At 50.5% G+C, this 27,480-nt stretch overlaps 1 protein-coding gene across 1 annotated transcript in view; it reads left to right on the forward strand.

Moving 5' to 3' along the window:
- The first annotated feature begins 12,018 nt into the window (after positions 1-12,018).
- Positions 12,019-27,480, forward strand: part of MRAS (muscle RAS oncogene homolog) — an 84,272-nt gene continuing 68,810 nt past the window's right edge. The window contains exons 1-3 of the mRNA XM_068126421.2: positions 12,019-12,253; positions 15,556-15,585; positions 15,975-16,172. Coding sequence (XP_067982522.1) covers positions 15,980-16,172 — 193 coding nt within the window. The 5' untranslated portion in view covers positions 12,019-12,253; positions 15,556-15,585; positions 15,975-15,979. The remainder of the gene's footprint in view (positions 12,254-15,555; positions 15,586-15,974; positions 16,173-27,480) is intronic.

The raw sequence follows: 27,480 nt of genomic DNA on the forward strand, positions 1-27,480 counted from the left end.
CTAGAAAGCTTTCGACTCCTTGCCCAGAGAAAGTCTGGGTCATAATGAAGAAATACAGCATACCTGGAAAATTAGTGAACCTTGTAAAAGCCCTTTACCAAGACTTTCAATGTGCGGTCGTCGACCAAGGTGAAACAACAGAATGGTTCAAGGTGAAGACAGGAGTTAAACAGGGGTGTAACATGTCAGGATTCTTATTCCTACTAGTGGGTGATTGGGTCATGAGAAGAACGATAAAGAATCGTTCGATAAATAATTCCTGTTCAGGCTGGAGTTCCCCAAGGCAGTGTTCTGGGCCCTGTGCTTTTTCTGGTCTTCATCAATGATCTCTCTGACTCTCTCGAAAATCCTCTCTATCTCTTTGCTGATGACTCCACTCTCTGCCGCTCCATTCCTCTTCCCTCAGATCGGCAGTCTGCTGCCTCCTCACTCTCTGAAGACCTGGACAAAATCACAGACTGGTCAAACAAGTGGAACATGTCTTTCAATCCTGACAAATCTCACACTCTTACTATGTCTCTCCGAAAAGATCGACTGGACAACCCTCCCATCTACTTTCTCAACAATCCTCTCCAAGAAGTTCTGTCGCTCAAGATTTTGGGTCTCACTATCTGCCATGATCTTTCTTGGGAAAACCACATTTCCAAGCTGGCCTCCAAAGCCAGTCGCCGACTGGGCATCCTCCGTCGTGCGAAGTCCTTCCTCGGCACACCTGAGCTCCTCACCACATACAAGGCTTTCATCCGCAGCTCAATGGAATACTGTTCTCCCCTATGGGCCGGTGCTCCTGCCTCACACCTAGCTCGGCTTCACGCTGTTGAAACCAAAGCTTTCAGAATTATTGGAATCTCCCGCGATGAAGCTATCTCTGAGGGCCTTTCACTCACTCACCGCAGGCAGGTAGGTGGTCTTTCTGTCTTCTACCGACTCCTCTCCGGCCTTGCACCCCCAGCTCTCTCTGTGCTCTGTCCCCCAAATATTCCTACAGGTCGCACAAGATCTGCCAGCAACCCTCTGATGGTTAAACTGCCGAAATCTCGGCTCTCTGCTCACCTTCACTCTTTCATTCCTCTTTTCTCCCGCCTCTGGAACAAACTCCCTCACTCCCTTCAATCCCACTCCTCCCTCCAGGTCTTTAAAACAGCTGTTCACCACCATCTCTTATCTTCCCCCATCCAAAACCTTGATCTTTTCTACCCCCGCTAATTCACCCCAGATCCACCTTGTTTGAAATTCCAACTTCTTTCCTGGAAGTCCTGGCAGTGTCCATATGTTTTATACCTCTCCCACCCCCGCCCCCCTTCCCATGCCTCCCCCCCAAAGCCCTCTCCCTCCCACAGTTCTCTCGATGTCTCCATGTCTCTCGGTCCCTGCTCTCAAATGTTGTGTTTGTGTCCTTCCCCCTCTCTCCCCATCTTGTCTACCGCTCCCGATGTTATATGTTTTATGTGTCGGTTTGTCTTTCTGTGTGATTAATGTTCGCTCTTTCACGAGCCTCGATATTGTATACAAAAAAACCAAAAAAAAAAAAAAAGAACACCGAGCGGTAATTTTGGGCACTTTTTTTTCAAACAAGCTCTAAACCATTGGATTCCCCAGGAAAAATGCGTCTAGGATCAACTTCAAACTTAATGAACACCATTTCCTTAAAGAACGGGATTCTGAGCCCGAATATCAGTTCAAATATTAGTATTCTATATTAATTAAATAGTCGGCGGTCCTAAAATTCGCTCCAGCTGCATCATCAGTGCGCCACGCCTTTGCTTTGACAGGCTTTGTTTACAAAACGATCGGCTTCCCAATATGGCCGCCAGACTACTTCCGGTTGCTTCACGGCGGCTAATGCTGCGAGGTGGCCAATTGGCTCTCCATATTATATACCTCCGTGCTTGTACCGGTATACAAAAAAAAAAAAGAAGCTATTTGGGCGGTGTATAAGCTAACAGATCTCTGTCTCCATCGATCTTGCCAAGGCCGTAACACCTATCGGCTCAAAATCTTTTTAACTGTTGACTTGGTAGCTTTTACAATGAAGTAAACACGTATCGGGAGTACATACAACATAGTGATTGTGAATGTGACAGCTCTGAGGCGTCTTTCGCTTCGCATCGCAGTGACGTGACGGCGAGCACCAACATGGCGGCTGTAAGATTAAAATCTGGCTTCAAGCCCCCTCACCACCCAAAGCCTTCAACCAGACATATTAACATGCTCCTCCCCCTTCATTCCCGTTCTTGAAAGCAAAGCGGTAAAAATTGTTGTATCGCCATTATATATTACTAGCAACGGTACCCGCCCTAAGGGCAGGGCTTCAATTGGGGGGGCGGGGCTTCAATTGGGGGGCGGGGCTTCAATTGGGAGGTGCAAATGATTGGGTGACCATCGTTTTGGGTGACCTTAAGCTTGACCTTGGGCCTAGAGAGTTAAAAATTGGGCACAGTCTATTCCAGGGCAAGGCAAATATGTGTGTAAAGTATGGCGATGCTATGTGCAATGATGTAGACGTAGTACTGTGCACAAACAGAAAAACAGACAGACAAATCAACCAACCAACATCCTTGCAGGAATCTTTTCCGGCAAGTAACAAACAGACAAACAGACAAACGGACTCAAATGCAATACCCTCTCCTCAGGCGAGGGTAATAATAACACTCTTAAACAAAGTACAATGAAAATATCACTTGCATCAAATGAACACTACATATGGTACTACATCATCATCATCATCATAATGATGGTACCATCATTCCCCAATGCTCTCAAGGCAATAAACTCACAATACGCCAAATGTGAATGGAATGTAACATTCCCAAAGTCCGTGCACGAATCCCCACGCGGGGTGAAGGTGGAAGTCGTGCAGAACGACAAGAACATGCAGTTATCAACATGGCTGTGAACAAGGAGTTACGAGGCGTGAGGTTGATATGGGAATTGAGCCGACATGAACCAATGGCGCTCCACACAATGAGGTCGATATGGAAATCCCAACGACAAACACGATGCACCAGGCGGACGGTCACCTCGAGGAAAAATGGTGGATCGGCCTGTAATGGAGGTGCTTGCTTTCCCTCCAACAATAGCTCACACCTGGTGATAAAACCTGAGACGCAGGTTTAATTGCAATCACCATATGTGACAATGTCAAGGGCAATCCCTTTCCCGGGAAGCCTCAACTCATTCACGACCAATATCAACAAAGTCCGCTTGCAGCTTCGACGACTCACAGCTGTCTCCTCCTCATGGCCATCACCTCCTCTCCCCCCATCTCCTCCTCTCTCCTCTTCTGGTTTCTTTGCCACGTTTTCCTTTTCCCTTCACAAACATTTATTTTTACCTTTTACTAAAGTCATCTCCATTTCACACAGAAATCTTAACAACAATATTACCTGAAACTAAAAAAAATCCTACAAGTATATAATAACAACAAAGGCGGAAGTGACGGATCCGTAGCAATACACATGCACACACCCACACACAAACACATATATACACACACACACACACACACACACGCATACACACACATACACATACATGTCCACACACACACACACACACACACACACACACACACACATGCATACACACATAAATACACATACACATGCACATACTGTTACGCTTGTGGGGGTAGACAATACCTTAGTCCAGGTAGAATTGCATAGGTAGTGTGCTCCAACTGTCGTGAAGAAGAAGAAACCCCATGTAATAAGTGGGAAATTTGTGTAGACCGTATGTCCTGGAAGAGCGTGTCTTTGTTCCCATCACGAGGGGTGGGGTATGTTAATTAGCGAGGGATTTGGTGTAATTAATCCCCTGTATGTAATGGATTGGTGGAGACGTCGTAGGATGACGTCAGAGCCTTGACTATAAAGGAGCACTCTGGCCAACATTTTATTCCTCTTGAGCAAAGGACATTCCTTGAGACACCATGATTTTCTCTTCCCCTTGATTTCCTCGCATGTTCTGGGTTCGGTGGCAAGCGGTCGTCTCCCCGAAATTTTGCGCTCTTGGCATAATTCTTTCCTCTTGATTTTTGCTCTCCTCTTCTTCGTCCTCTCAAGTCCTGGCTTTGACGACGAGTGGTCGTGTCCCGACATCGCTCCTCTTCATCTTCTCATGGCTGGCTCGCATCGCTGGCTTTGGTGTTGGTGTTGGTGTTGGTGGGTAAGATCATGAGGACAAGTGCAGCTGGAAGAGCGAGCTGCACGCCAAGGCCTTTTCACTTCGCACGCGAGGCCAGGGGTGAGCGGACCGTGCGGCGAGGCCCAGTTCCCGCCCACCGGAGTGCATCCTGCGGTTTTCGCGTGCAAAGACGCAGGGCCCGGGACGATTCCTGACTAGGTTGAAGAGCCGATTAGAGCTAAGTGCCACAAATCACACATATTTATTTTCCAGTTATTTTTCCCATTGTTTGTATTTGAGTCTCTATGGGGGCGCTCCAGTTAGGACTTTATTTTATCGTGCATTCTTTGTTACCGGCATTTTCTTCAACTAGGGCATGCCCGTACTATATATATATCTAAAATTATATCCCCCCCCTCTATTTACATGAAATGGTTTGGTCCAAAGCGAACGGCCTGCGAGTACGGTGACAATCCCCCCCCTCTATTTACATGAAATGGTTTGGTCCAAAGCGAACGGCTTGCGAGTACGGTGACAATCCCCCCCTCTATTTACATGAAATGGTTTGGTCCAAAGCGAACGGCTTGCGAGTACGGTGACAATCCCCCCCCTCTATTTACATGCAATGGTTTGGTCCAAAGCGAACGGCTTGCGGAGTTTGGTAAAGAAATCGCCATAGCTCGGTAACTACTTGTCCGATTAATATGAAACCTTGAAAAGGCACATCCTCGGGTCCCCAGCAATATACCTGGCAAGTTTCAAGTATATCGGACCCGTGGTTGTCGAGAAACAGCGGTCACAGACAAACACACAGACACACACACAGACACACAGACACACAGAGATTACTGGAATTATAGATAGATAAAGCTGGTATTTTTGTACATTTTAAACCTGTGTCGGCTTGGAATTAATTTATCCAGGTGTGAAGAAGTCGGGTGGAAGCCGTCCAGGTAAGTTCATCATCCTCCTTTCCCTCGCGTGTAAAGAATACTGTCATTTTTGGATTGAACGCTTGGAGTAAAGCTCGTTTGGTCATCCGTGTCGCCCTGCGGTGTTCACTACAGGGTAGCCACACGACAATACACACACACAAACACAAACACACACCTCTCATATTTATTTTATGTGCTCTTTAACATGTAATAAAAATAAATGACAAGCATAAATTCGGCTTTGTTTTACAATTACAATGCTTTTGTGATAAGGAAATCACGAAACCAGAAACAAAATTACAGATATACGTATAACTGCACCAGTCCAATGAAACCCAACTTCTGGTGCTTATACGTAATAAGTCGATCTTATTTTATTGTCACTCCAAATAAATACCTAAAAACAGACTTATAAAATAAGATGAACATTTGTAAGAAATACAAATAAAATCTGGCAACTATTTGGAGGAGGAAAAGATGGAGACTACCTAAAGTCAGAGTCTCCTTAAGAGTAGGTCAGTAGACTTTGATATAATAAGAATGTACAACCTAAAGAGGAAGAGTAGGTCAGTAGACTATGATATAATAATAATAATGTACTAAAAAGCGATTGAGAAACTAAATCAGAGATGACGAACCATTTATATTATAAAATCTCATATGGTTGAGGGTGGAGTGACGTCACTTCCGCTTAGTAACAGCGTCATGTGCCCGAGAGCGATAAAAACAAACACGCCGCGCGCTTGCAGTGTGTGTGCTTTGTGTTTGCAGACTTGCGCAGGAAAGCGCTAGATTTTGTGTTGTTGCAACGGTTTAACTTACGACTTTCGTCACATACTACTGGCCACTTATATCAGCATGTCTTACAACTATTTTGACAATCTTCCAAGCGAAGCTAAAGAGAGATACAAGACCAAATTATCGGCAATTGGCCTTGCAATTTGTCCATACCGGTTACCGGCAAGTGCGTGGATCAACGACCCGGCGGCCTGGCCGGATGTTCAGTTCGCGGATGTGTACATGTACCTCACGAGCACACCAGGTATGAAAGTACATCCGGGTACTTTCACCCTCTGACACCTGACAACCGAACGGCCGATGAAAGCAAACACGCGTAGCAATGCGTGCGTACATGTGTATACATGCGCGATACACACAACAGTTACTGACTTATATTTTCAGTAGCTGTGATGTAATGAAAATACGAACTGAAGTTAAAAGTAATAGTTTTATATTTTAACTTACCCAGCCATGCAAGTGCAGTGGGCAGCTTGCACTACTCCTTCACTGTTTGTGGCTAGCCATGGGCGATGTAAAGGGTCATTAGCCCGCTGTGATGGACGTACATCAGCTTTCAAGATAATCAACCCTGTTGCAGACTTGACATGATGTACTGTCTGCACGAAGCCAGCAGTGAAGTACCGATGGGCCTCCAGTGACTTACAAGTCTATTGCGGTAAGCTATAAGTTGTTGCTGTATAGAAGTTGTATAGCTGTTGCTATAAGCTGCCCGCCCACTGCACTTGCATGGCTGGGTAAGTTTAAATATAAACTATAACTTTTAACTTCAGTTAGTATTGTCATTACATCACAGCTACTGAAAATATAAGTAAGTAACTGTTGTGTGTATCGCGCATGTATAAACATGTACGTGTGGCGGACACAAGCAAGAGGACACGAATTCAACGCACCAGCAGGTGGCGCGAACATCCAGGCGGGGAACTGGAAGGCATGCCCCGCCTATCGACCGATCGGCCACGCCCGGGGACTAGGCGTGCCCCGGCACATATATGCGGGCTCCAAGCTCGAGCCCGCCCAGTGCTACAGTTTGAGCTTTCCTAATAAAGACTCTCTTGGTTATCCAACGCGTTGTGGCCTACCTTTTTGGCAGGGCAAGTTGTGTGCGTAGCACCGCACTTCACTGGTGACCCCGATTGGTTCAGCCGTTGCTGTCCACCGAACGCGCCATGGCCAACAACGCCGTCACGGTAAAACTCCCGGAGTTTTGGGAAGCACAGGCCGATGTGTGGTTCGTGCAGGCCGAGGCACAATTTCAGCTTCGAGGCATAACGGCGTATGAGACCCGTTACTACCACGTGGTCGCCTCCCTCGGGCCCGGCACTGCCGCCCGAGTCATGTCCATCCTGCAGCACCCGCCGGTCGACCACAAGTACGGGGCGCTCAAACGTCTCCTCATCGCCACGTTCGGCCTCACGGAGATCGAACGGGCCGACCGCCTCCTGGACCTTCCCGAACTCGGCGACACACGACCATCCGTGCGGATGGATCATATGCTGTCGTTGCTGGGTGACCAAGCCCCGGATTTCTTATTTCGGGCGCTCTTCCTATGCCAGCTACCTGCACAGGTATGCCTCGCGCTGGATGGTTCCAAAATAAAAGAACCCTGCGCCCTGGCTACAGAGGCCGACAAGTTCTTTGCGGCTTGCGACACGCGGTCGGGTTACGGTGCGGCCGTCGTGGATCCCGAGGCTGATGCTGCTGCGTCCCTCGTGGCCACTGCCGCGCCCCACCCACCACCACCACCGCCGAGAAAACCGCGGCCGCCGAAGCCCCCGCCGCCGCAAGCCTGGTGCTCTTACCACGCCAGGTTCGGCCACAAGGCTAGGAAGTGTTGCCCGCCGTGCTCGTTTGACAAGTCGGGAAACTACCAAGCCGGCGATCGGTAGCGGCCGTGAGCGTCGGCCATTCCGGCAGCCTCCTCTTTATCACGGACACCTTGTCCGGGCGCCGTTTCCTCTGCGATACAGGAGCGCAGGTAAGCGTCATCCCAGCGTACACGTCCGACAAGCGAACCGCGGGCCGGGGCCCCGCATTGCTTGCCGCCAACGGTACACCCATCCGCACATTCGGGAAGCGCTGCCTCTCTCTGCGGTTCGGAGGGCAATGCTTTCAATGGTTGTTCGTGACTGCAGCGTGCCGATGGCATTGCTCGGTGCGGACTTCCTATGTGAGAATGGGTTGTTGGTCGACGTAAAGCACAAACGGCTCGTCCAGGCAGAAACCTTTAGCTCGCTCGCTTGTTCGCTGAGCAGCTCGTTGAGCGGCTCACCGAGCGGCTTGCCAAGCGGCTTGCTGGAGGGTTCCGTCCCGGCGAGTTTAGTTTGCACGCTTCCGGCAGCGGACGACATTACTCGCCTCCTCGCTAGTTTCCCGGCCCTCACGCGGCCCACCTTTTCAGCGGTGGCCATGAAACACGGGGTGGAGCATCACATCCCCACGGTCGGGCCGCCGGTCTATGCCCGGGCACGCCGACTTGAGCCCACGAAGCTCGCCGTGGCGAAAACGGAGTTCGCCATGCTGGAGCGGCTGGGGATCGTACGGCGCTCCAACAGCGCTTGGGCTTCCCCGCTGCACATCGTGCCGAAGCCCGGCGGGGGATGGCGGCCGTGCGGGGACTACCGCCAGCTCAACGATGCCACCACCCCCGACCGTTACCCGGTCCCGCACATTCAGGACTTTTCCGCCCGGTTGGCCAACACGACCGTGTTTTCGAAGGTGGACCTCATCCGGGGCTACCATCAGGTCCCCGTCCAACCGGTCGACGTCCCGAAGACGGCCGTCATCACTCCTTTCGGCCTCTTCAAATTTCTGAGGATGCCCTTCGGGTTGAAGAATGCGGCTCAGGCGTTCCAGCGGCTTATGGATAGCGTCTTGCGCGACTTACCTTTCCTGTTCGTCTACTTGGACGACATCCTAGTCGCGAGCGCGTCCCGGGAAGACCACCTGCTCCACCTCCGCATGCTGTTCGAATGCCTGGGCCAGCATGGCCTAATCATCAACCCTGCCAAGTGCCGTTTCGGTGTCACCACCATCGACTTCTTGGGGCACCGCATCACCAAGCACGGGGCCGTCCCGCTACCGGCCAAGGTGGAGGAGGTCAGGGATTTCCCGCGGCCCCGCACGGTCAAGGGGCTCCAGGAGTTCCTGGGCATGGTGAACTTTTACCACCGCTTCGTGCCCCACGTTGCCCAGCTCCTCCGCCCCTTGCACGAGGCCCTCCGGGGAAAGCCGGGCAAAGGTGACATCGCATGGTCGGAGCCGATGGCCGCGGCATTCGTCGGCGCAAAGCTGGCTCTGGCCGACGCCACCATGCTGGCGCACTCGGCGCCCGATGCACCGACCGCCCTCACCACCGACGCGTCGGATTACGCGGTGGGCGCGGTGCACGAGCAATGGGTGCGTGGTGCTTGGCAACCGCTGGCGTTTTTCAGCCGGCAGTTTCGCCCGCACGAACGCCGGTACAGCACCTTTGACCGTGAGTTGCTCGGACTCCACCTGGCGGTCCGACACTTCCGCCATCTGCTGGAGGGCCGCCCATTCACGGCCTTCGTTGACCACAAGCCCCTTGTGTTCGCGATGGCCAAGGTCGCCGAGCCATGGTTGGCACGGCAGCAGCGCCACCTCTCTGCCGTGTCCGAGTACACGACGGACATCCGTCACGTGGCGGGTAAGGACAACCCGGTGGCGGATTGCCTTTCCCGGTCCGCCGTGCACGCGGTCCACCTCGGGGTCGACTATGCCCGGATGGCGGAGGCCCAGACCGCCGACCCCGGCGTCCAGGCCTTGCGGACCGCCATCACGGGCCTCCGCGTCACCGAGGTGCCGTTCGACGTTGCGGGCACGGCCCTCCTATGCGACGTCTGCCTCGGCCGGCCTCGCCCCATCATGCCAGCTGGCTGGCAGCACCCGGTGTTCGACGCCATCCACGGCCTGTCCCACCCTGGCGCGAGGGCATCCCAGAAACTCGTCGGGGCAAATTTCGTCTGGCATGGCCTCCGGAAGGACATACGCGACTGGGCCAGGACGTGCCTCGCGTGCCAGCGCGCAAAGGTCCACCGCCACACCCAGGCACCGTTGGCCCTGTTCACGGTGCCCGAGCGGCGGTTCGACCACGTGCACGTCGACTTGGTGGGACCTCTGCCCCCCTCGCGAGGGTTCACCCACCTCCTCACCATGGTCGACCGCACCACACGGTGGCCGGAGGCTGTCCCATTGGCGGCGACGTCTGTGGCTGAGGTGGCGCAAGCCTTTATCGCCACTTGGGTTGCCCGGTTCGGTGCCCCCTCGGACATCTCGTCCGTCCGCGGCCCCCAGTTCACTTCGGAGCTCTGGGCCGCGGTGGCGCAAGGGCTCGGGGTGAAACTACACCGCACCACGGCCTACCACCCCCAGGCCAATGGCCTGTGCGAGCGCTTTCATCGCTCCATGAAGGCCGCGCTCCGGGCCAGCCTCTGCGACGGCGGCTGGGTCGACAGACTCCCCTGGGTCCTGCTGGGCCTCAGGACGGCGCCCAAGGACGACCTGCGCGCATCCTCGGCGGAGCTTGTCTTCGGGCAACCACTGCGGGTACCGGGTGAATTTATCCCCGACTCCACGGCTCCTTGGTCCGCGGCACAACAGCGCTCCGCCCTTCAGGAGACCGCCCGGAGGTTCGCCCAGGTGCCAACGGCACACCACGGTTGCCCGCCTTCCCACGTCGCCCCGGAGCTTCGCACGGCCAAGTATGTGTTCATCCGGCATGACGCCCACCGGGCACCGCTACGGCCCCCGTACGACGGGCCCTTCCGCGTGTTGGAGACCGGGGATAAATTTTTCACGGTCGACATCGGCGGTGCCCCGGATCGCATTTCCGTGGACCGCCTCAAGCCGGCCCACCTCGATCCGGACCACCCCCCGTCAGCGGCTCTGCCTCCGCGTTGAGGCCGCCCCCCGGCGGTCGGACCCCCGGCACCCCCGCCAGCAGCTCTTCCTTCGCGTCGAGGCCGCCCCCCGGCGGTCGGGCCCCCGGCACCCCCCAGCCCCGCCACCCCCCAGACCGGCACCCATCGCCAGGGGGCGTTTCGGCCGGGTCATCCGGCTTCCCCGCAAACTCACCCTTCAGGTGCGCGGGAATTCTGGGGGGGCGCGTGTGGCGGACACAAGCAAGAGGACACGAATTCAACGCACCAGCAGGTGGCGCGAACGTCCAGGCGGGGAACTGGAAGGCATGACCCGCCTATCGACCGATCGGCCACGCCCGGGGATTTGGTGTGGCCCCGGCACATATATGCGGGCTCCAAGCTCGAGCCCGCCCAGTGCTGCAGTTTGAGCTTACCTAATAAAGACTCTCTTGGTTATCCAACGCGTTGTGGCCTACCTTTTTGGCAAGCAAGTTGTGTGCGTAGCACCGCACTTCATACGCACGCATTGCTACGCGTGTTTGCTTTCATCGGCCGTTCGGTTGTCAGGTGTCAGAGGGTGAAAGTACCCGGATGTACTTTCATACCTGGTGTGCTCATGAGGTACATGTACACATCCGCGAACTGAACATCCGGCCAGGCCGTCGGGTCGTTGATCCACGCACTTGCCGCTAACCGGTATGGACAAATTGCAAGACCAATTACCGATAATTTGGTCTCGTATCTCTCTTTAGCTTCGCTTGGAAGATTGTCAAAATAGTTGTAAGACATGCTGATATAAGTGGCCAGTAGTATGTGACGAAAGTCGTAAGTTAAACCGTTGCAACAACACAAAATCTAGGACTTTCCTGCGCAAGTCTGTAAGCACAAAGCACACACACTGCAAGCGCGCGGCGTGATTGTTTTCATCGCTCTAGGGCACGTGACGCCGTTACTAAGCGGAAGTGACGTCAGTCCGCCCTCACCCATAAAGAACCAGCAAGAGAGAGGAGCTTTAGTAAAAGTAGTTGTGCAGGTCTGAAGAGGAAGAAGATATTTAATGCTAATTATTAATAATAATAATTTCTCGAATGGGTCGCGAGTGTTTGAGAGATGGGAAGCGACAGCTTGAGCCTAATGAATTATTGCAGTGGGAGAGAAGGAGGAGCTTTGACAGGGGTAGAAGGGCGGGGCGTTGTGAAAGAAGGAGGAGCTATGACATGAGTAGAAGGGCGGGGCGTTGTGAAAGAGAAGGAGCTTTGACATGAGTAGAGGGGCGGGGCGTTGTGAAAGAAGGAGGAGCTTTGACATGAGTAGAAGGGTGGAGCGTTGTGAGGGAGGAGGACGAGGGCCGAGGGGGCGGTCTCGGCGCTGCTGCTGCTGCTGCTGCTGCTAGACCAGGCCGCGGATCGGTTTGTTGAGTTCGAGGGCAGTGAGGAAGTGCAAGAGGGAAGTGCCAGCCAACGGGGTCGAGCGAAACGGCGACAACAGAGGGTGAGAGGCGATAAGCCCAAGGTAAGCCATATGGAATCCTTTTAGAATAGATCATCATCATCATCATCACCACCCGCTGTTTGGGTAAGAACGAGAGACAATGACAGATGGACAAACCGAACGGTTCTGTATGAAGTAGGACTGTTTGTTGTTTTGAGTTTCGACCCAAGAGTTATTTCTCTAAAGAACGTGGGACAGTCAGTGCTGGTTGTCGCCTTCATCGCAGGTCCAGTCGTTTCTCCATTGTAGATGAAGCATGTCCACCTTGTCTGGGTTTTCTGGCACCGTTACACCTTGGTTTGAGATCAATGGGTGCCTGATCTAACTATTGTGTTTACATGCTTGATGTTCCTGCTACTACGACTTGTACAATTGAAGTCATTTTTTAACTTCTTCGGACGAGTTTGGTGAGATATGAGATGGCTGGATCATGTTGTATTTGTTCAAGCCTCACTCTATTCTCTGAGTTTGTTGACTGCACATGATACCACCCTTCTTCTTCTTCAATTGGTCCTTGATCACCTGGATATCTATATATGATGGAGGGAATGTATGTGTGTATTTTTGTGTTTTTGTATACACAGTCGAGGCTCATGGAAGAGCTAGTACACAGAACGGATCAGGACATAACAGCCCGAAACATGCACGCACAGGAAACTCTAAGGAGGAAAAACTGGACATGTGGAAGGAAGAGGGATTTGAGTGCGGTTAATGAGGGTAGAAAAGATCATGGTTTTGGTTTGAGGACGATCTGAGATGTTGGTGAAAAGCTAGCTGTCTTGAAGACTTGGAGTGAAGAATGAGATTGAAGAAGAAGTGGAATTTAATTCTACAGGTGGGGGAAACAGGAACAAGTGAGTGGAGGTGAGCAGTGGTCCTGGATTTAGGTAGTTTCACCATAACGGAGTTGATGGTGAACTGTGTGAGCCTTGCAGAAACATGTGGAGGGGGAGGGACAATGCATGGAAATAGCAGAGGGTGCAAGACCAGAAAGGAGGCGGTAGAAGACAGAGAGACCACCGACCTTCTACAATGGAAAAATGATAAGGCCCATAGACTCCAACGATCCTGAAGGCCTCTACAGCGGCAAGCTGAGCAAGATGTGAGGTGGGGCAGCCAGCCCAGAGGAGAGACAGCAGTACTCCATCAAGCTGCGGATGAAGGCTCTGCAGGTGGTCAGGAGCCCAGGTTCGCCAAGGAAGGACCCTGCTTAACGGAGGATGTCCAGTCGGTAGCTGGCATTGGAGGTCAATGTTGAAATGGGGTTTGCCCAAGAAAGATCATGGCTGATAGTGAAACCCAGGAATGACTGAACCTCCTCAAGAGGATAAAATGGTTGTATGTTTCATCTACTCCTCCGAGAGGATTTGATCTCAGAAGCTTAAACATTCAGGGGTTATTCAGGACACCTCGAAAATGTGTTTCCTGAAGTTTCATTTGATTCCTTCAAGTTTTGAAAAAGAAAATTCCCCCCATTTTGGCATTTTCTTCCTTTGAAGTGAGAGAGGCGTGAAATTGGAATTTTTCGAGCGATATAACCACAATGTGCTATACCTGTATGTAACCTGGGTTATTGCTTTATTTTCGCGAGTCATCGACGCAGCAGTCTGTTGCCCATACACTGCCCAAACAAAGGGATGTGCCAGAAGAATATGTCGCACACTTGCAAAAAGATCGCCCGTAGAGCGGGTACTCCGTTAATATTAATAATCATAAAGATAGTAACATGACCCCCCTCCCACCATCCCTTCCTGCCCCGTCACCCTGAACTCTAAGGAAATAAAGTAATTCTAAGGTAATGCTGTATAATGAGATATAATGAGAACTGCTTTTGAAATACGTGTCATTAAAAAAGAAATGCATTCATACGTTTGCATTGGCCTAGATAAATCTGAAAATACTTCCTCTTGAAAACCATTAAAATACTTTCTGCTGAATTGCAGTCGAATGTTGTGACATTGCTGTTTAGCACCTATAGCTCCAAGTGCCTACTGTAATCCAGAATCTTGGCCTGGTATTTGTCCTGAATTATCTTTCCATGTATTGCATGCTGCATATGTCGGAAGATTGCCTGCGTTGGGAAAACATGACACTTGCATCAAAGAGCCATGGATTTGATGAAATGGTTGTTGAATGCTTTTATTTGTGTAATCATAGGAAGTTTGCAACTGTACCACCACAAATATTTATACTACTACTAATACTCGTACTATTTTCTTTTCACAGCCACAATTATTCACACCTTCTTATGGGGTCAGCTGGGGAATGTTTTTTTGGCACAATTCTTTCACGAACCAGCTGGCCAGGCCTGACGTTCAACTGAAGGGGGATCTCGGCAGCAATCTGTCGTTTGTTCAGGGTTCAGACAATAGCTCGCTTGCTCTTCGCGGAAGACATTGTGGGATATTTAACGTCCACCGACTAATAGTAGCATATGTGACGTCCGAGGGATGGCCAGTTTGTTGTCCGACACCCTGCCTACAAAGCACCAATCGGACGTTTTATAATCGGGTCAGGAGCCGAACCTGAAACTAGATGGCTCAAACGCAAGTACGCTGTCTTTGCACCATCCTTTCGGACAAAGCAGGGCTGCTACCAAAATGTATTCCACATTTGATTACTGCATTTCTGTTGGTTGGTTACTGAATCGTTCATTTGCATTGGACCTCACGTATTGAGAATTAGCAACGGGATTGGATTACTCTTGCAAAGCTTGAATTTGCATGATGGATATCATATATGTGTACTATGGTAATAAAATTGACGAATGCTGTATTTTGTACACCATGACAGTGTTAGCTTCCCTACACACAAAACTGTCAATGGCTAAACATATTCCACTACATATCCATGGCGTTGTGTATTTGAAACGGTGAAAATGCGCAGATAGTGGTCTAATAACATAACGTAACTTGATACTTCGAAGACAAAACTGGAGAAGCTTATTACGGTTGCGTTATTGTTGTTTGAGCACGACGTGGTACTAATTATGGCACACCCCAAACAAACCTGTGAACCCGAGACTTGATTCGCAACTGGCAGTGTAGCACAAGGTGCCTGTTTAGTGAATTATTCAAAGGTGTATCCTGATCGACCTTGATTTTAGATTTGGTGCAGGCAGAATACGAAGAGGACTTTCCTTGAATGTGCACATATGACATGTTCGCCGTCTCGTGTTGCAGGGCGTGCTAGATGCAAATTCGATGAGGAGCATATATATATACATTTCACTTTTGCAATGAGGGCCTATTTGTTTGTTGGTGTACACGTGTTGATTGAGAGACAAGAGGCCGAGATTTAATCATGTTGTTTTCTTTTTACAGAAGACGAGATAATCTTCATCCTCTGTTCGAGTGAGTATCCGTTTCTGTGCCTTGTATTCTCCTGCTCTTACCCTTTTGCCCTTGCTACATTATTCTTCCCCCCACTCCCTGCTCCAATGTATATTTTATCAACCGACTCTTCTCACTCTTTCATTTATCTCCCCACGCCTCCTCTTTACTTCATCCCTTCTTTTTAAAATCTTTATTGCCTTCCCTTGTCATCATTCTCTTCCACTTTGAGCATTCACCTCTCTGTGAGTCCTTTTTACAATGACTGAGGTGTGTGGGCTGCATTAGCTGTGTGAAAATGTGCAATGGTTTGAGGCTGAGGTGTTAAATGATCATTTATATTCAGTGTAGCTCGTGGGGGCTCATTATATCAGTTAACATTGATCAAAATGCTGTGTATGTGGGTGCAGGAACCATGGCGGCAGGAACAGTGCCAAGTGACAACTTGCCCACGTACAAGCTGGTAGTAGTGGGTGATGGTGGTGTGGGTAAAAGCGCGCTTACAATTCAGTTCTTCCAGAAGATCTTTGTGGCTGACTATGACCCCACCATTGAGGATTCTTATCTGAAGCACACTGAGATTGATGGACAATGGGCCATGCTTGATGGTGAGGCTTTTACGGAAGTCTAGACTCGTGGATGAGCTAAAATGCAGAGGGCAGTAGTTTATGGACCAGCACAGGGGAGCAAGCAGATAAAGCATATACACACGTGCACACACCACAGTATAAGAAGACATGCGGGGGTGGTAGCAATAGAATAGATTGAAAGTGGGTAGAGATGAAACTAGAACAGCACTCAGTAAAGCCCATACTCCCGCCAGGCTGAACAGTTTATGTTTTGTATCCCACTGATGGGCCGGATCTGGATCCGGACCTGAATCAAAATCTAATCGGCTTGTTCTTGTCGCCTAACCAACTCATCCACCAAGTTTCATCCGAATCTGTGCACAACTTTTTGAAATATCATGCGATATACAGTCACGTGAAATTATCTTCTCACTCTTTCATTTATCTCCCCACGCCTCCTCTTTACTTCATCCCTTCTTTTTTTAATCTTTATTGCCTTCCCTTGTCATCATTCTCTTCCACTTTGAGCATTCACCTCTCTGTGAGTCCTTTTTACAACCAGAACCCAGGAGAACCCAGGAGACCCAGGAACCAGGACCCAGACCCAGGAGGAACCCAGGAGACCCAGGAGAACCCAGGACATGGGGAGACCCAGGAGATAAAGAACCCAGGAGATTCGAACCCAGGATCCTAGGATCCTAAGCCGGCACCCTAGCCGCTAGCCCAACACCAGGGATGGGTTTTTATACAGTCACGTGAAAAAGTAAGTACACCCCATGTAAAGTTTTGACTTTTTCAACATATTTCAACATACAGCTATTTGATCTTCATTTCAACAATATTGAAAGATAAAGGTGATATAATATAACAAATATCATGAAACATTTACATTTTGTAGTCAATTGTATAATTTAAATAAACATAAATGCAAATTTCGCATGTGGACAAAGTAAGTACACCCTGACATTTATCACTACTTCAAATACCTAAAATTAGAATCAGGTGAACCAGCTCAGGTGCAAATGAATAGAACATCGTCAGAGAGGATCTTGGAGGAACCCATCTTATTTAAACCTCAGACATTTAGTTTGGTTTGCTCTTTGTTGTTGGAAGTGTGCGGCGTCACCATGCCTAGATCAAAAGAGCTCTCTGAGGCCTTCAGAAAGAAGGTTATAGATGCCTACGAGTCTGGGGAAGGGATTTAAAAAGATCTCCAAACAATTTGAAATCAATCATTCGACTGTCCGGAAGATCATCTACAACTGGAGAAGATTCCAAACAACTGCCAACTTGTTCAGGCCAGGACACCCGAGCAAGTTCAGCCCGAGAGCAGACCGCAAGATGCTGAAAGAAGTCTCTAAGAACCCCAGAATGTCATCACGGGACCTACAGGTAGCTTTTGCCACTATTGATGTCAAAGTGCACGAGTCTACCATTAGAATGAGGCTGCACAAATTTGATCTACATGGGACGTGTGCCAGGAGGAAACCTTTGCTGTCCAGAAAGAACATCAGGGCAAGACTAAAGTTTGCCAATGAACACCGAGGCAAAGACCAGCACTTCTGAAACAATGTGCTCTGGACAGATGAGTCAAAGGTAGAGCTATTTGGCCACAGTACCAGAAGACATGTTTGGCGAAAACCAAAGAAAGCATTTGACCACAAGAACCTGATACCAACTGTAAAGCATGGTGGTGGAAATATTATGGTTTGGGGCAGCTTTGCTGTCTCAGGGCCTGGGCAGCTCACCATCATAGAATCCACTATGAATTCTTCATTGTACCAGAGGGTGCTTGAGGATAATGTGAGGCCATCTGTCGGAAAGTTGAAGCTCAACCGAAGGTGGACCTTGCAACATGACAATGACCCTAAACATACCAGTAAATCTACCAAGGAATGGCTGAAAAGAAAGAAATGGAGGGTTCTGGAATGGCCAAGTCAAAGCCCGGATCTAAATCCAATCGAGATGTTGTGGGGGGATTTGAAACGAGCTGTGCATGCAAGAAACCCCTCAAACATCGCACAGCTGAAATAATTCTGCATGGAGGAGTGGGCAAAAATTTCTCCCAGTCGATGTCAGAGACTGGTAGACAGTTATAAGAAACGCCTACTTGAGGTTGTTTCTGCCAAAGGGGCCAATACCACCTATTAGAGCCAAGGGTGTACTTACTTTTTCCACATGCAAAATTTGCATTTATGTTTATTTAAATTATACAATGGACTACAAAATGTAAATGTTTCATGATATTTGTTATATTATATCACCTTTATCTATCAATATTGTTGAAATGAAGATCAAATAGCTGTATGTTGAAATATGTTGAAAAAGTCAAAACTTTACATGGGGTGTACTTACTTTTTCATGTGACTGTATCGTTTATGGCCCCAACTCTCAGTGGTGAAGAATCACTTTAAAAATTCTCATATCAGGATCCGGACTCGGATCTTCACTAAAATCGAATCGGTTTGTCCTTGTTGCACATCCAACCTGTCCACAAGGTTTTGCTCAAATCCATCCACCGCTTTTTGAAATATCCTACTCACAACTAAACAAACAAACAGACAGACAGGGATGAAAACATAACCTCCACCCACTTTTGGTGGTGGTGACTAGAAAGCATCTCAAAATGTAAAGCCTGTCTGAGTCTGCTTGGTACTCTCACTACACTTGACAAAAACAATAGCTAAAATATTGTTACAGACACGACTTTGGTGTTAAAGTGGGCCGAGCGGAATGGCCGTCGTGTCCGCACAAATTACCCGACTATACTCGACGTTGACGAAGTCGCGCGATGCTGGCTCAATAAGAAAAAGAAGACACCCGGCTGGATCACAATCACACAATACGACACCAACGTTTCGATTCTCAAGTATATTCGTACGGAAAAAGGTTAGATTACAGGGGCTAGAGGTATATTACAGGAAGACAGGCACTTAGACACACTCTTATATTAACCCCGGACAGACGACAGACACACGGGACAAAATGCTGACTCACACGGGGGTTGATGAAAAGGAAAGGCAGGTCGCGATGGCTCAAGGTGCACTCTTGGCTCAAAGCAGGGTACACGGTTCGGTCCAGAGATGCGGGGAGGTCTCGTCGCAGCGCTCAGAGGTGACGTTCTTTCTCAGGCCTCTCCAAACTCAGGCGCATCTGTTTCAGTGCTCGCAGGTCCGTCTTTCTCCAGCTGGGGGCGAATCTGACGTCACGTCCGGCAAGCGGCTGCGTATCTCCGGCGGGGAGTGACACGCCCTCGGCTCGTTAGCTCCGCCTCGTGGAATCGGCACGCTGCTTCTCATTGGGTGCGTGCGGGGGGGTTACTGGCTCCGCCCCCGACGAGGAGCTGACAGCCAGCCCCTTCGGGGTAACCCCGTGGAGCGCATGGTCTGGAGCTAATCGAGCCGGTGTGAGGACGCATCCTCCCCCGCTCCGCCGCCATCCCCTCTGTTGTTGTTTGGGGAAGAAGATGGGAGGAGGTATGGGAAAGGTCCTAAACTCACTACTGATGCCATATAATCACATTCTGGTGCAACGAAGAGTCATAATTAATGGAGACGAGGCCTTAACTGACATAGAATAAGAATAACTAGGAAGATGTCCGAAAGTTGTCTACCTGTGGTGCGGTGGACCTGGGCACGACATTTAATGGGGGAATAAGGGGAAGGTCGGCTCTACTGATTGTTATTTACATGCAATGGGACTAGGGAATGGGGGACTGGGGAAAGTTGGGGAGTATTAGAGAAAATAGGGGAATATTTACAAGCGGATATGGAGGCCAAATTCCATATTCGCAACATTGCACCCTTCTCTACCCTCGGGGCGTCCCGACCCGATAAATTTTTACCTACTTTAGTGTGGCACGCAATGTAGTTCCCTCTACTATTAACTCTACCCTGAGTGCGACAGTTTTACAGATATTCACAAATGAGTAAATATGTCCCCCTGCGACGTTGCACCCTTCTCCTCACAGAAACACACCCACAGGATAACCGAATCCGGAAAGAATTCTCAAACTAAACATACAGCCGGTAGGGAGCATTATTTACAAGACTACGCTGCTATTTACACTACGATCCAGGACCTGTTTTTGGAGGGACACATGCAGATGTTATGCATAGAGAGAGAGCGCGCTTGCCAACATCGATACACCAACCCACGAGTGCTCTGTGGCCGACGGCCTTTAATAACGTGCAGAGCACCCTTCCCGAGCATCAACAGCACCACCCCACCACCAATCGGTGCAGTCACCATTGTTCATTGGAATAAAAATAAATTCGACAACCCCTAACCCTGCAGGTGTCTCTTGCTCTTCTTGTGGTGCACTTGGTGGTGTTAACTATTAGTGGTTCACCTGTATGGCATAGGTGCCACGTTGATCCATAGGTCCATCCCCGGGTGGTGCTTGGCCGCAAACGAACTGCGGTCCATTGTGGGTGGCCACAAACATTGCGGTCCATATGGTGTATCGATCCCGGCAGCAAACAGCGAAAGTGCAGGCCCACAACTGCGCAGCCAGCACCTCTCTCTCCTCTCTCTCTACCCCAAAGCCAGATCCTCGGAGGTGGGAGACAAAAGAAGAAACAAGTGAGTAAGGTGGTAAGGGCGCAAAAGTGCACGCAATACAAGATGATGCACACTGGGGGCACATGGGAACCAGGTGAGACAGGTACGTTCCTATCGTATGCCCCCCCCCACCAGGTAACCTACATGGCCCCTCCCTTACCCCTTACTGTATCCACAAAACACAACACTACCCATAAACATCTACTTTACAAATCGACAAACATCCCTACTGTCTTCCCCGTTCCTCCCATAAACCAAATTCGTCTTCTCTCCCTCCTAACCAATCAAATTTGCCATTTTCAACTCTCATCAAAATTTGCCATTTTCAACTCAACATCAAAATTTGCCATTACCAATTCATCATCAGTCCCTCCTAGGGAGGGAGAGATGGAATCACCCCAATGTCTCATCCACGTCGTGATGCGTCTCACAAATCCTCACAGCAATTCTCATTTCTGCAACACAACCAAAGAAAACACAGGTGTGGAGTCATCATCATCACCACAGGTAAGTGGCTGCGTATGGTGCGACAGGTTCATCAATCCTAACTATTTCCTAAATGACTTTAACAACTTTACACTACCCGGGGTCTTTCTCCGGCCAAACCATTCGCCCTCTTACACTATGGGTTCTAAAAACCAATTCCCATTGGCCAAACTGTGGTGCTTTTCAATTTGGGGTCTCACTCCCCCGATTCATCTCCCGGTGCCCTCGTACAATTTCTGGGCTGTGGCGTGTACCTCTCCCAGTGGGTCTACCCACCTGCACACCTCCACCACTGCAGTTGCCTCCGAGCTTACCTGCTCCTTGCCCTAACCTAACTACCTGGGGAAGGCCCTCTGGCACTCTCCCCACTCGGTGCCCTCTCTGGCACTGGGCTACCCGGGTCCATCCTCCGGATCCTCGGGCCCCATCCACAACTCTACCGGCTCCCAGAGCCCACCTGCGGCCTCACCTGGCCGACATCCTCACAGTGGTGGAGTGCCCAACCAACTACACACACTAACAGGCTACACGCCCAGCCATTTCCACAACACTAATGCACCCATCCACAACACCATTCTGCAACCCCACCACAAATGCCAATATCCAACCACAATTTACCTGCACCCTCTACCTAACACTTACACTACCCGCCCCGGGTATCCGTGATGGGGGTCCACTCTTCCCCCATCCACACCTTCGCACCATGCACACCACTCCGTACCACTCACTCCAACTCTCTCCACACACCTGTACTTGCACACCTGTGCTCTCACACCTGGTGCCACCTGCACCCTTCTCTCCCCAAGCGCATTCGCGCTGATCCACACACTCACTACTCATACACTGCTCCACACACCTGTCCAGTTGCACACCTGTGCAATCACACCTGTTCAATTCTCACACACACAGCATCATCTCAGCTAACTACTCCCTTCTGAAACTTGCGCTTCCCAGTCGTCCCTTTAAACTATTGCGCTACCACGTCATTATCATCCACACTAATCTACCTGCGTCCCCACTACAGGTATCAGTCACTAACTAACCTTAACGTCACCTAATGTCAATCCTCGCTAGATCCCTACACACCATATCCTAACCCACCCGGGCTAGTTTTCACTGCCATACACCCCATAAGCTATTGCTCCTTTGCCCCCCCCCATGGGAAGGATGGTGGATTTGCCATCCCACCACATCGGGGGTCTCTCACTATCAATTTTGCACGTCAAATTTCAACAAATTAAAAATTTGCCAATCACTGCCCATCATCTGCCAATCACTACTGCCAATCCCTTGCCAATCATCAAATTTTGTTTTTCTCTAATTTTGGGTCCAAAACACTAACCTCATCACCCAGTCGACTCACTAATACCTCTCGGTGCGCCAATCCCTGTCCAAAGCCCGGCTTCGTAAAGCCAAGCAATGGGTGCTGGTTGTTTTGTGCCAGCGGCTGGATGCGTCCGGCACTCGGTGCAGGGACGGGGGCTTACCCGTGCCGAGATCCCACACACCACCTCGGCGTGGAGCCATCCAATGCCCCGATCTAGACCTGCCGGCACGTCTCACCAAAAAGTGGTCGCCATGACGACCCTTCCTATCCAGCTGCCCGCTCCACCTAGTGGAGCCTGGACGCGGCCGTTCAAAGCGAGGCCCGGCACGCACCGAGGGCCCGCTTCGGCTAAAAGTCGCTCTAACCTCTAACCCGTCTAACGTCGATGCTTCACCTGCATGCTTACACCCCGCAGCCCGTTCCTTGCTCACACACCCAGCCGTGCCCATGCTCCTCGTACCTTTCCTTACACACCCAGGTACACCCATTCCACTCACAGCCTTGGTCACACACCTGACCACCGAACACTTTGGCACACATTCGTTGCTCGCACACCTCACCAATACACCGCTTCGCGCCCCCTCCGCGGTCACCTCCTCTGTGACAATCACAGGTGTGCCCTCATTCGCACACCCAATCACGTGCCTCGCCACCAACTCCAGCGTGCATTCCCACTCACGCTCTACCATTCCAGGTGTGCATCCTTCCATCCCAGGTGTACATCCTCGCTCACCTGTCACAACTAACTCACTCTCCTTGTCACTCTCAATCCTCTCACCACCACTCTTGACAACGCACTCACCCTTACTCTTGACAGCACACTCTTTCCCCATGCACCTGTCCGTCACACACCTTTCTCGCGCACACTCTCCCGTTACACCCTCTGTAACACTCACCACAGGTGGACACTCTTCCTTACTTCTGACAGCGCACTCTTTCCTCATGCACCTGTCCGTCACACACCTTTCTCGCGCACACTCTCCCGTTACACCCTCTGTAACACTCACCACAGGTGGACACTCTTCCTTACTTCTGACAGCGCACTCTTTCCTCATGCACCTGTCCGTCACACACCTTTCTCGCGCACACTCTTGCGCACACTCTCCCGTCACACCCTCTGTAACACTCACCACAGGTGGACACTCTTCCTTACTTCTGACAGCGCACTCTTTCCTCATGCACCTGTCCGTCACACACCTTTCTCGCGCACACTCTTGCGCACACTCTCCCGTCACACCCTCTGCAACACTCACCACAGGCGTGCATTCTTCCTTGCCTTTGACAGCGCACTCTTTCCCCATGTACCTGTCCGTCACACACCTTCCTCGCGCACACTCTCCCGTCACACCCTCTGCAACACTCACCACACCGCGCTTCCATGTGCCCCCTCGCACACGCGCTACGACCGACTCATTCTCGCCAGCACCCTCACTACTCCTTGGCACGCACTTTTTCCTCACACACCCCAGAGTCGGACTTTCTCGCACACCTCCTCTTTCGCACACCAGACCTGTCGCACACTTCACCAACGGCCTCTCACGAACACCCGGGTCTATCTCGACCCCCAAGCCTCTTAAATCACCTGGCGCATCATACGCACGACCATATTGGTCACCACTTACACCGGGTCCTCTTCCTCTTCGCTTCTCCTCCATCACCTGCGAATCCCTCATCCGGTTAATGAGCACATCATCACGATCCAAACACAGACTTTGGACCAATTCTTTTATCTCCTCTTTTATCTCTTTCTTATCCCCTCTCCGTCGCTTCTTAATTTCGCTCATCCCTTCTTCCACTTCTTCTAATTTGTGCTTCACCTCTTTTATTCCCCGGTACGTCTCCTCAAGCTCATCCTCTAAGGCTACCTTGACCGTTTCCAGGTGCGTCCTCACCTGCCGGTCCTTCGTCTCCATTACCTCTATCACCTCGTCCAACCTCGTTGTCAGTCCCTCACGTACCATCTGACATTCCCTCTTTGTCGCTATCAAGTCGTTTTTTATGTCGTTTTGTGTCGCTTTCAACCCTCCTAATACCGCAGTGTTCCTTTGAACCTGCTCCACTAACTCCGTCTGTCCCACCGTCAGCTGCTCCACCTCCTGCGTCAGGTCCTCTATGCCCCCTTGTAACTTTACAGTCCCCTTTCTCACCTCCTTCTCCATGTGCTCCTTACAGTGCCTCACCTCCTCGCGCACTCCTCCGACCTCCTCACTCACTCCTCTTCTGATCTCCTCTCCCATCACTTGCATCTCCTGCCCAGATGCCACCCTCATCTGCTCCATTTCCTCCCTGTGAGCATCCAGTTTGGTTTCTACCCCCATTCTGACCCCCTCTATCTGCTGCTCCATTTGTTTAACTTCCCTTTCCGCTTGGTCCCTCATGTCCCTCAATTTGCCTTCCATACTGTTTTCTAACCCCTCTAACCCCTTTTGCATCCCTTCCATTTGATTCTCTTGAGCGGCCATTCTGTTTTCTACCCCCGTTAACCCATTTTTCACTTCTTTTATCCCGTTGTCTAACCCCTCAAAATTATTGTCTAACTTCCCAATTTTCTTGTCTAACTCCTCAAAATTATTGTCTAACTTCCCAATTTTCTTGTCTAACTCCTCAAAATTATTGTCTAACTTCTCACCGGTACCCCTCGCTTCGTCCCTCATTACCCCCATTTGGTTTCCCATTACCCCCATTTGGCCCTCTAATCGCTCACCCTGAGCCCTCATTCCCACAATTTGGTCTCCCATTCGTTCCATAAGGGCCCTCATTTGCAACATAAAAAGGTTCGGATCCACCAGGGGCGCTGCCACGGTCGCGGGCGCGGTGACCAGCGAGGCGCCATTTTGCGCGTCTGCTACCCTCGCTGCTTCGCTCTCCTCACGTCCCTCAATTTGGTCCTGGACCGACCCTGCCTCACTCTCCCCTACCGGACCCCAGCCGTCTTGATCCGCCATAGCGCGACTTGCAAAATTCGAGTTTCGTAAAACAAAACAAATTTCGGCCGCTCCAAATTTTGACCAAATTTTTTTTTTTTTCTATTCGTTTTTTTTTTTCTTCAAAATTTGGTCGGGCCTCGAATCTCACTCCCGACACCAATTGTTACAGACACGACTTTGGTGTTAAAGTGGGCCGAGCGGAATGGCCGTCGTGTCCGCACAAATTACCCGACTATACTCGACGTTGACGAAGTCGCGCGATGCTGGCTCAATAAGAAAAAGAAGACACCCGGCTGGATCACAATCACACAATACGACACCAACGTTTCGATTCTCAAGTATATTCGTACGGAAAAAGGTTAGATTACAGGGGCTAGAGGTATATTACAGGAAGACAGGCACTTAGACACACTCTTATATTAACCCCGGACAGACGACAGACACACGGGACAAAATGCTGACTCACACGGGGGTTGATGAAAAGGAAAGGCAGGTCGCGATGGCTCAAGGTGCACTCTTGGCTCAAAGCAGGGTACACGGTTCGGTCCAGAGATGCGGGGAGGTCTCGTCGCAGCGCTCAGAGGTGACGTTCTTTCTCAGGCCTCTCCAAACTCAGGCGCATCTGTTTCAGTGCTCGCAGGTCCGTCTTTCTCCAGCTGGGGGCGAATCTGACGTCACGTCCGGCAAGCGGCTGCGTATCTCCGGCGGGGAGTGACACGCCCTCGGCTCGTTAGCTCCGCCTCGTGGAATCGGCACGCTGCTTCTCATTGGGTGCGTGCGGGGGGGTTACTGGCTCCGCCCCCGACGAGGAGCTGACAGCCAGCCCCTTCGGGGTAACCCCGTGGAGCGCATGGTCTGGAGCTAATCGAGCCGGTGTGAGGACGCATCCTCCCCCGCTCCGCCGCCATCCCCTCTGTTGTTGTTTGGGGAAGAAGATGGGAGGAGGTATGGGAAAGGTCCTAAACTCACTACTGATGCCATATAATCACATTCTGGTGCAACGAAGAGTCATAATTAATGGAGACGAGGCCTTAACTGACATAGAATAAGAATAACTAGGAAGATGTCCGAAAGTTGTCTACCTGTGGTGCGGTGGACCTGGGCACGACATTTAATGGGGGAATAAGGGGAAGGTCGGCTCTACTGATTGTTATTTACATGCAATGGGACTAGGGAATGGGGGACTGGGGAAAGTTGGGGAGTATTAGAGAAAATAGGGGAATATTTACAAGCGGATATGGAGGCCAAATTCCATATTCGCAACAATATTTTTATTGCAATTTTTATTAACTAGTCTTCTCTCTAACCCAATATAATAATGGTGTGAGTCGTCGTTTCCGACGAATCTCTTCCATTTGTTGGCGTGCTCACTAAGCATGGTGCGTTGTGCGACGGCTGCATCGTCCAATGCGGGACCCACAGTATTTACAGCAAACATCACAGGTTTAGACTGGTCCTTGCGGAGATGGACATTGGCAGGTCTTCCTTTCTTGTCTCCACTGTCTCTCGATTTCTTGTCTCCACAAGTCTCCCACATTCAAAGTGTTCCAGGCCTTTGCAGCAAATGTTCCATCAAGCTGACCTGTCTGTGGCCTGATGTTGCCAGGTGACAACTGGAATGGCACAAGACGTGATTGTAGACTTAAGGACGTCCTTAGAGAGCTTTCTTTGTCCACCACGTGACCGTTTACCAAATTTAAGTTGTCCATGGAAAAGCGCTCTTGGGATTATATGGTCTTCCATGCGTGAGAGGTGTCATGACCAGCAAAGCTGAACTTGCATCAGGAATTACTCAATTCCTTGCATACGACAGCAGTCTAGGATTGAGGTGTTAGGTATTGCCAAAAACTAGAACACAGAGCAACATTTCTGTGATTCTGGACTAGGCCTTCAAACACTGCAAATTATAGACACTACCGTCAGTGCGAAGCTGGATCATCACTCCCCGGGTGCAATCTTCGAAGGCATCATGAAGCATAGAGGAAAACACAATGCTAAATAATAGGGGAGCTAGGACAGTCTTGCGTTGTGCCGTTGGTAACAG

Source organism: Myxine glutinosa, chromosome 1 (assembly GCF_964187855.1).
Source record: "Myxine glutinosa chromosome 1, kmMyxGlut1.1, whole genome shotgun sequence".
In the NCBI taxonomy this organism is placed as follows: Eukaryota; Metazoa; Chordata; class Myxini; order Myxiniformes; family Myxinidae; genus Myxine; species Myxine glutinosa.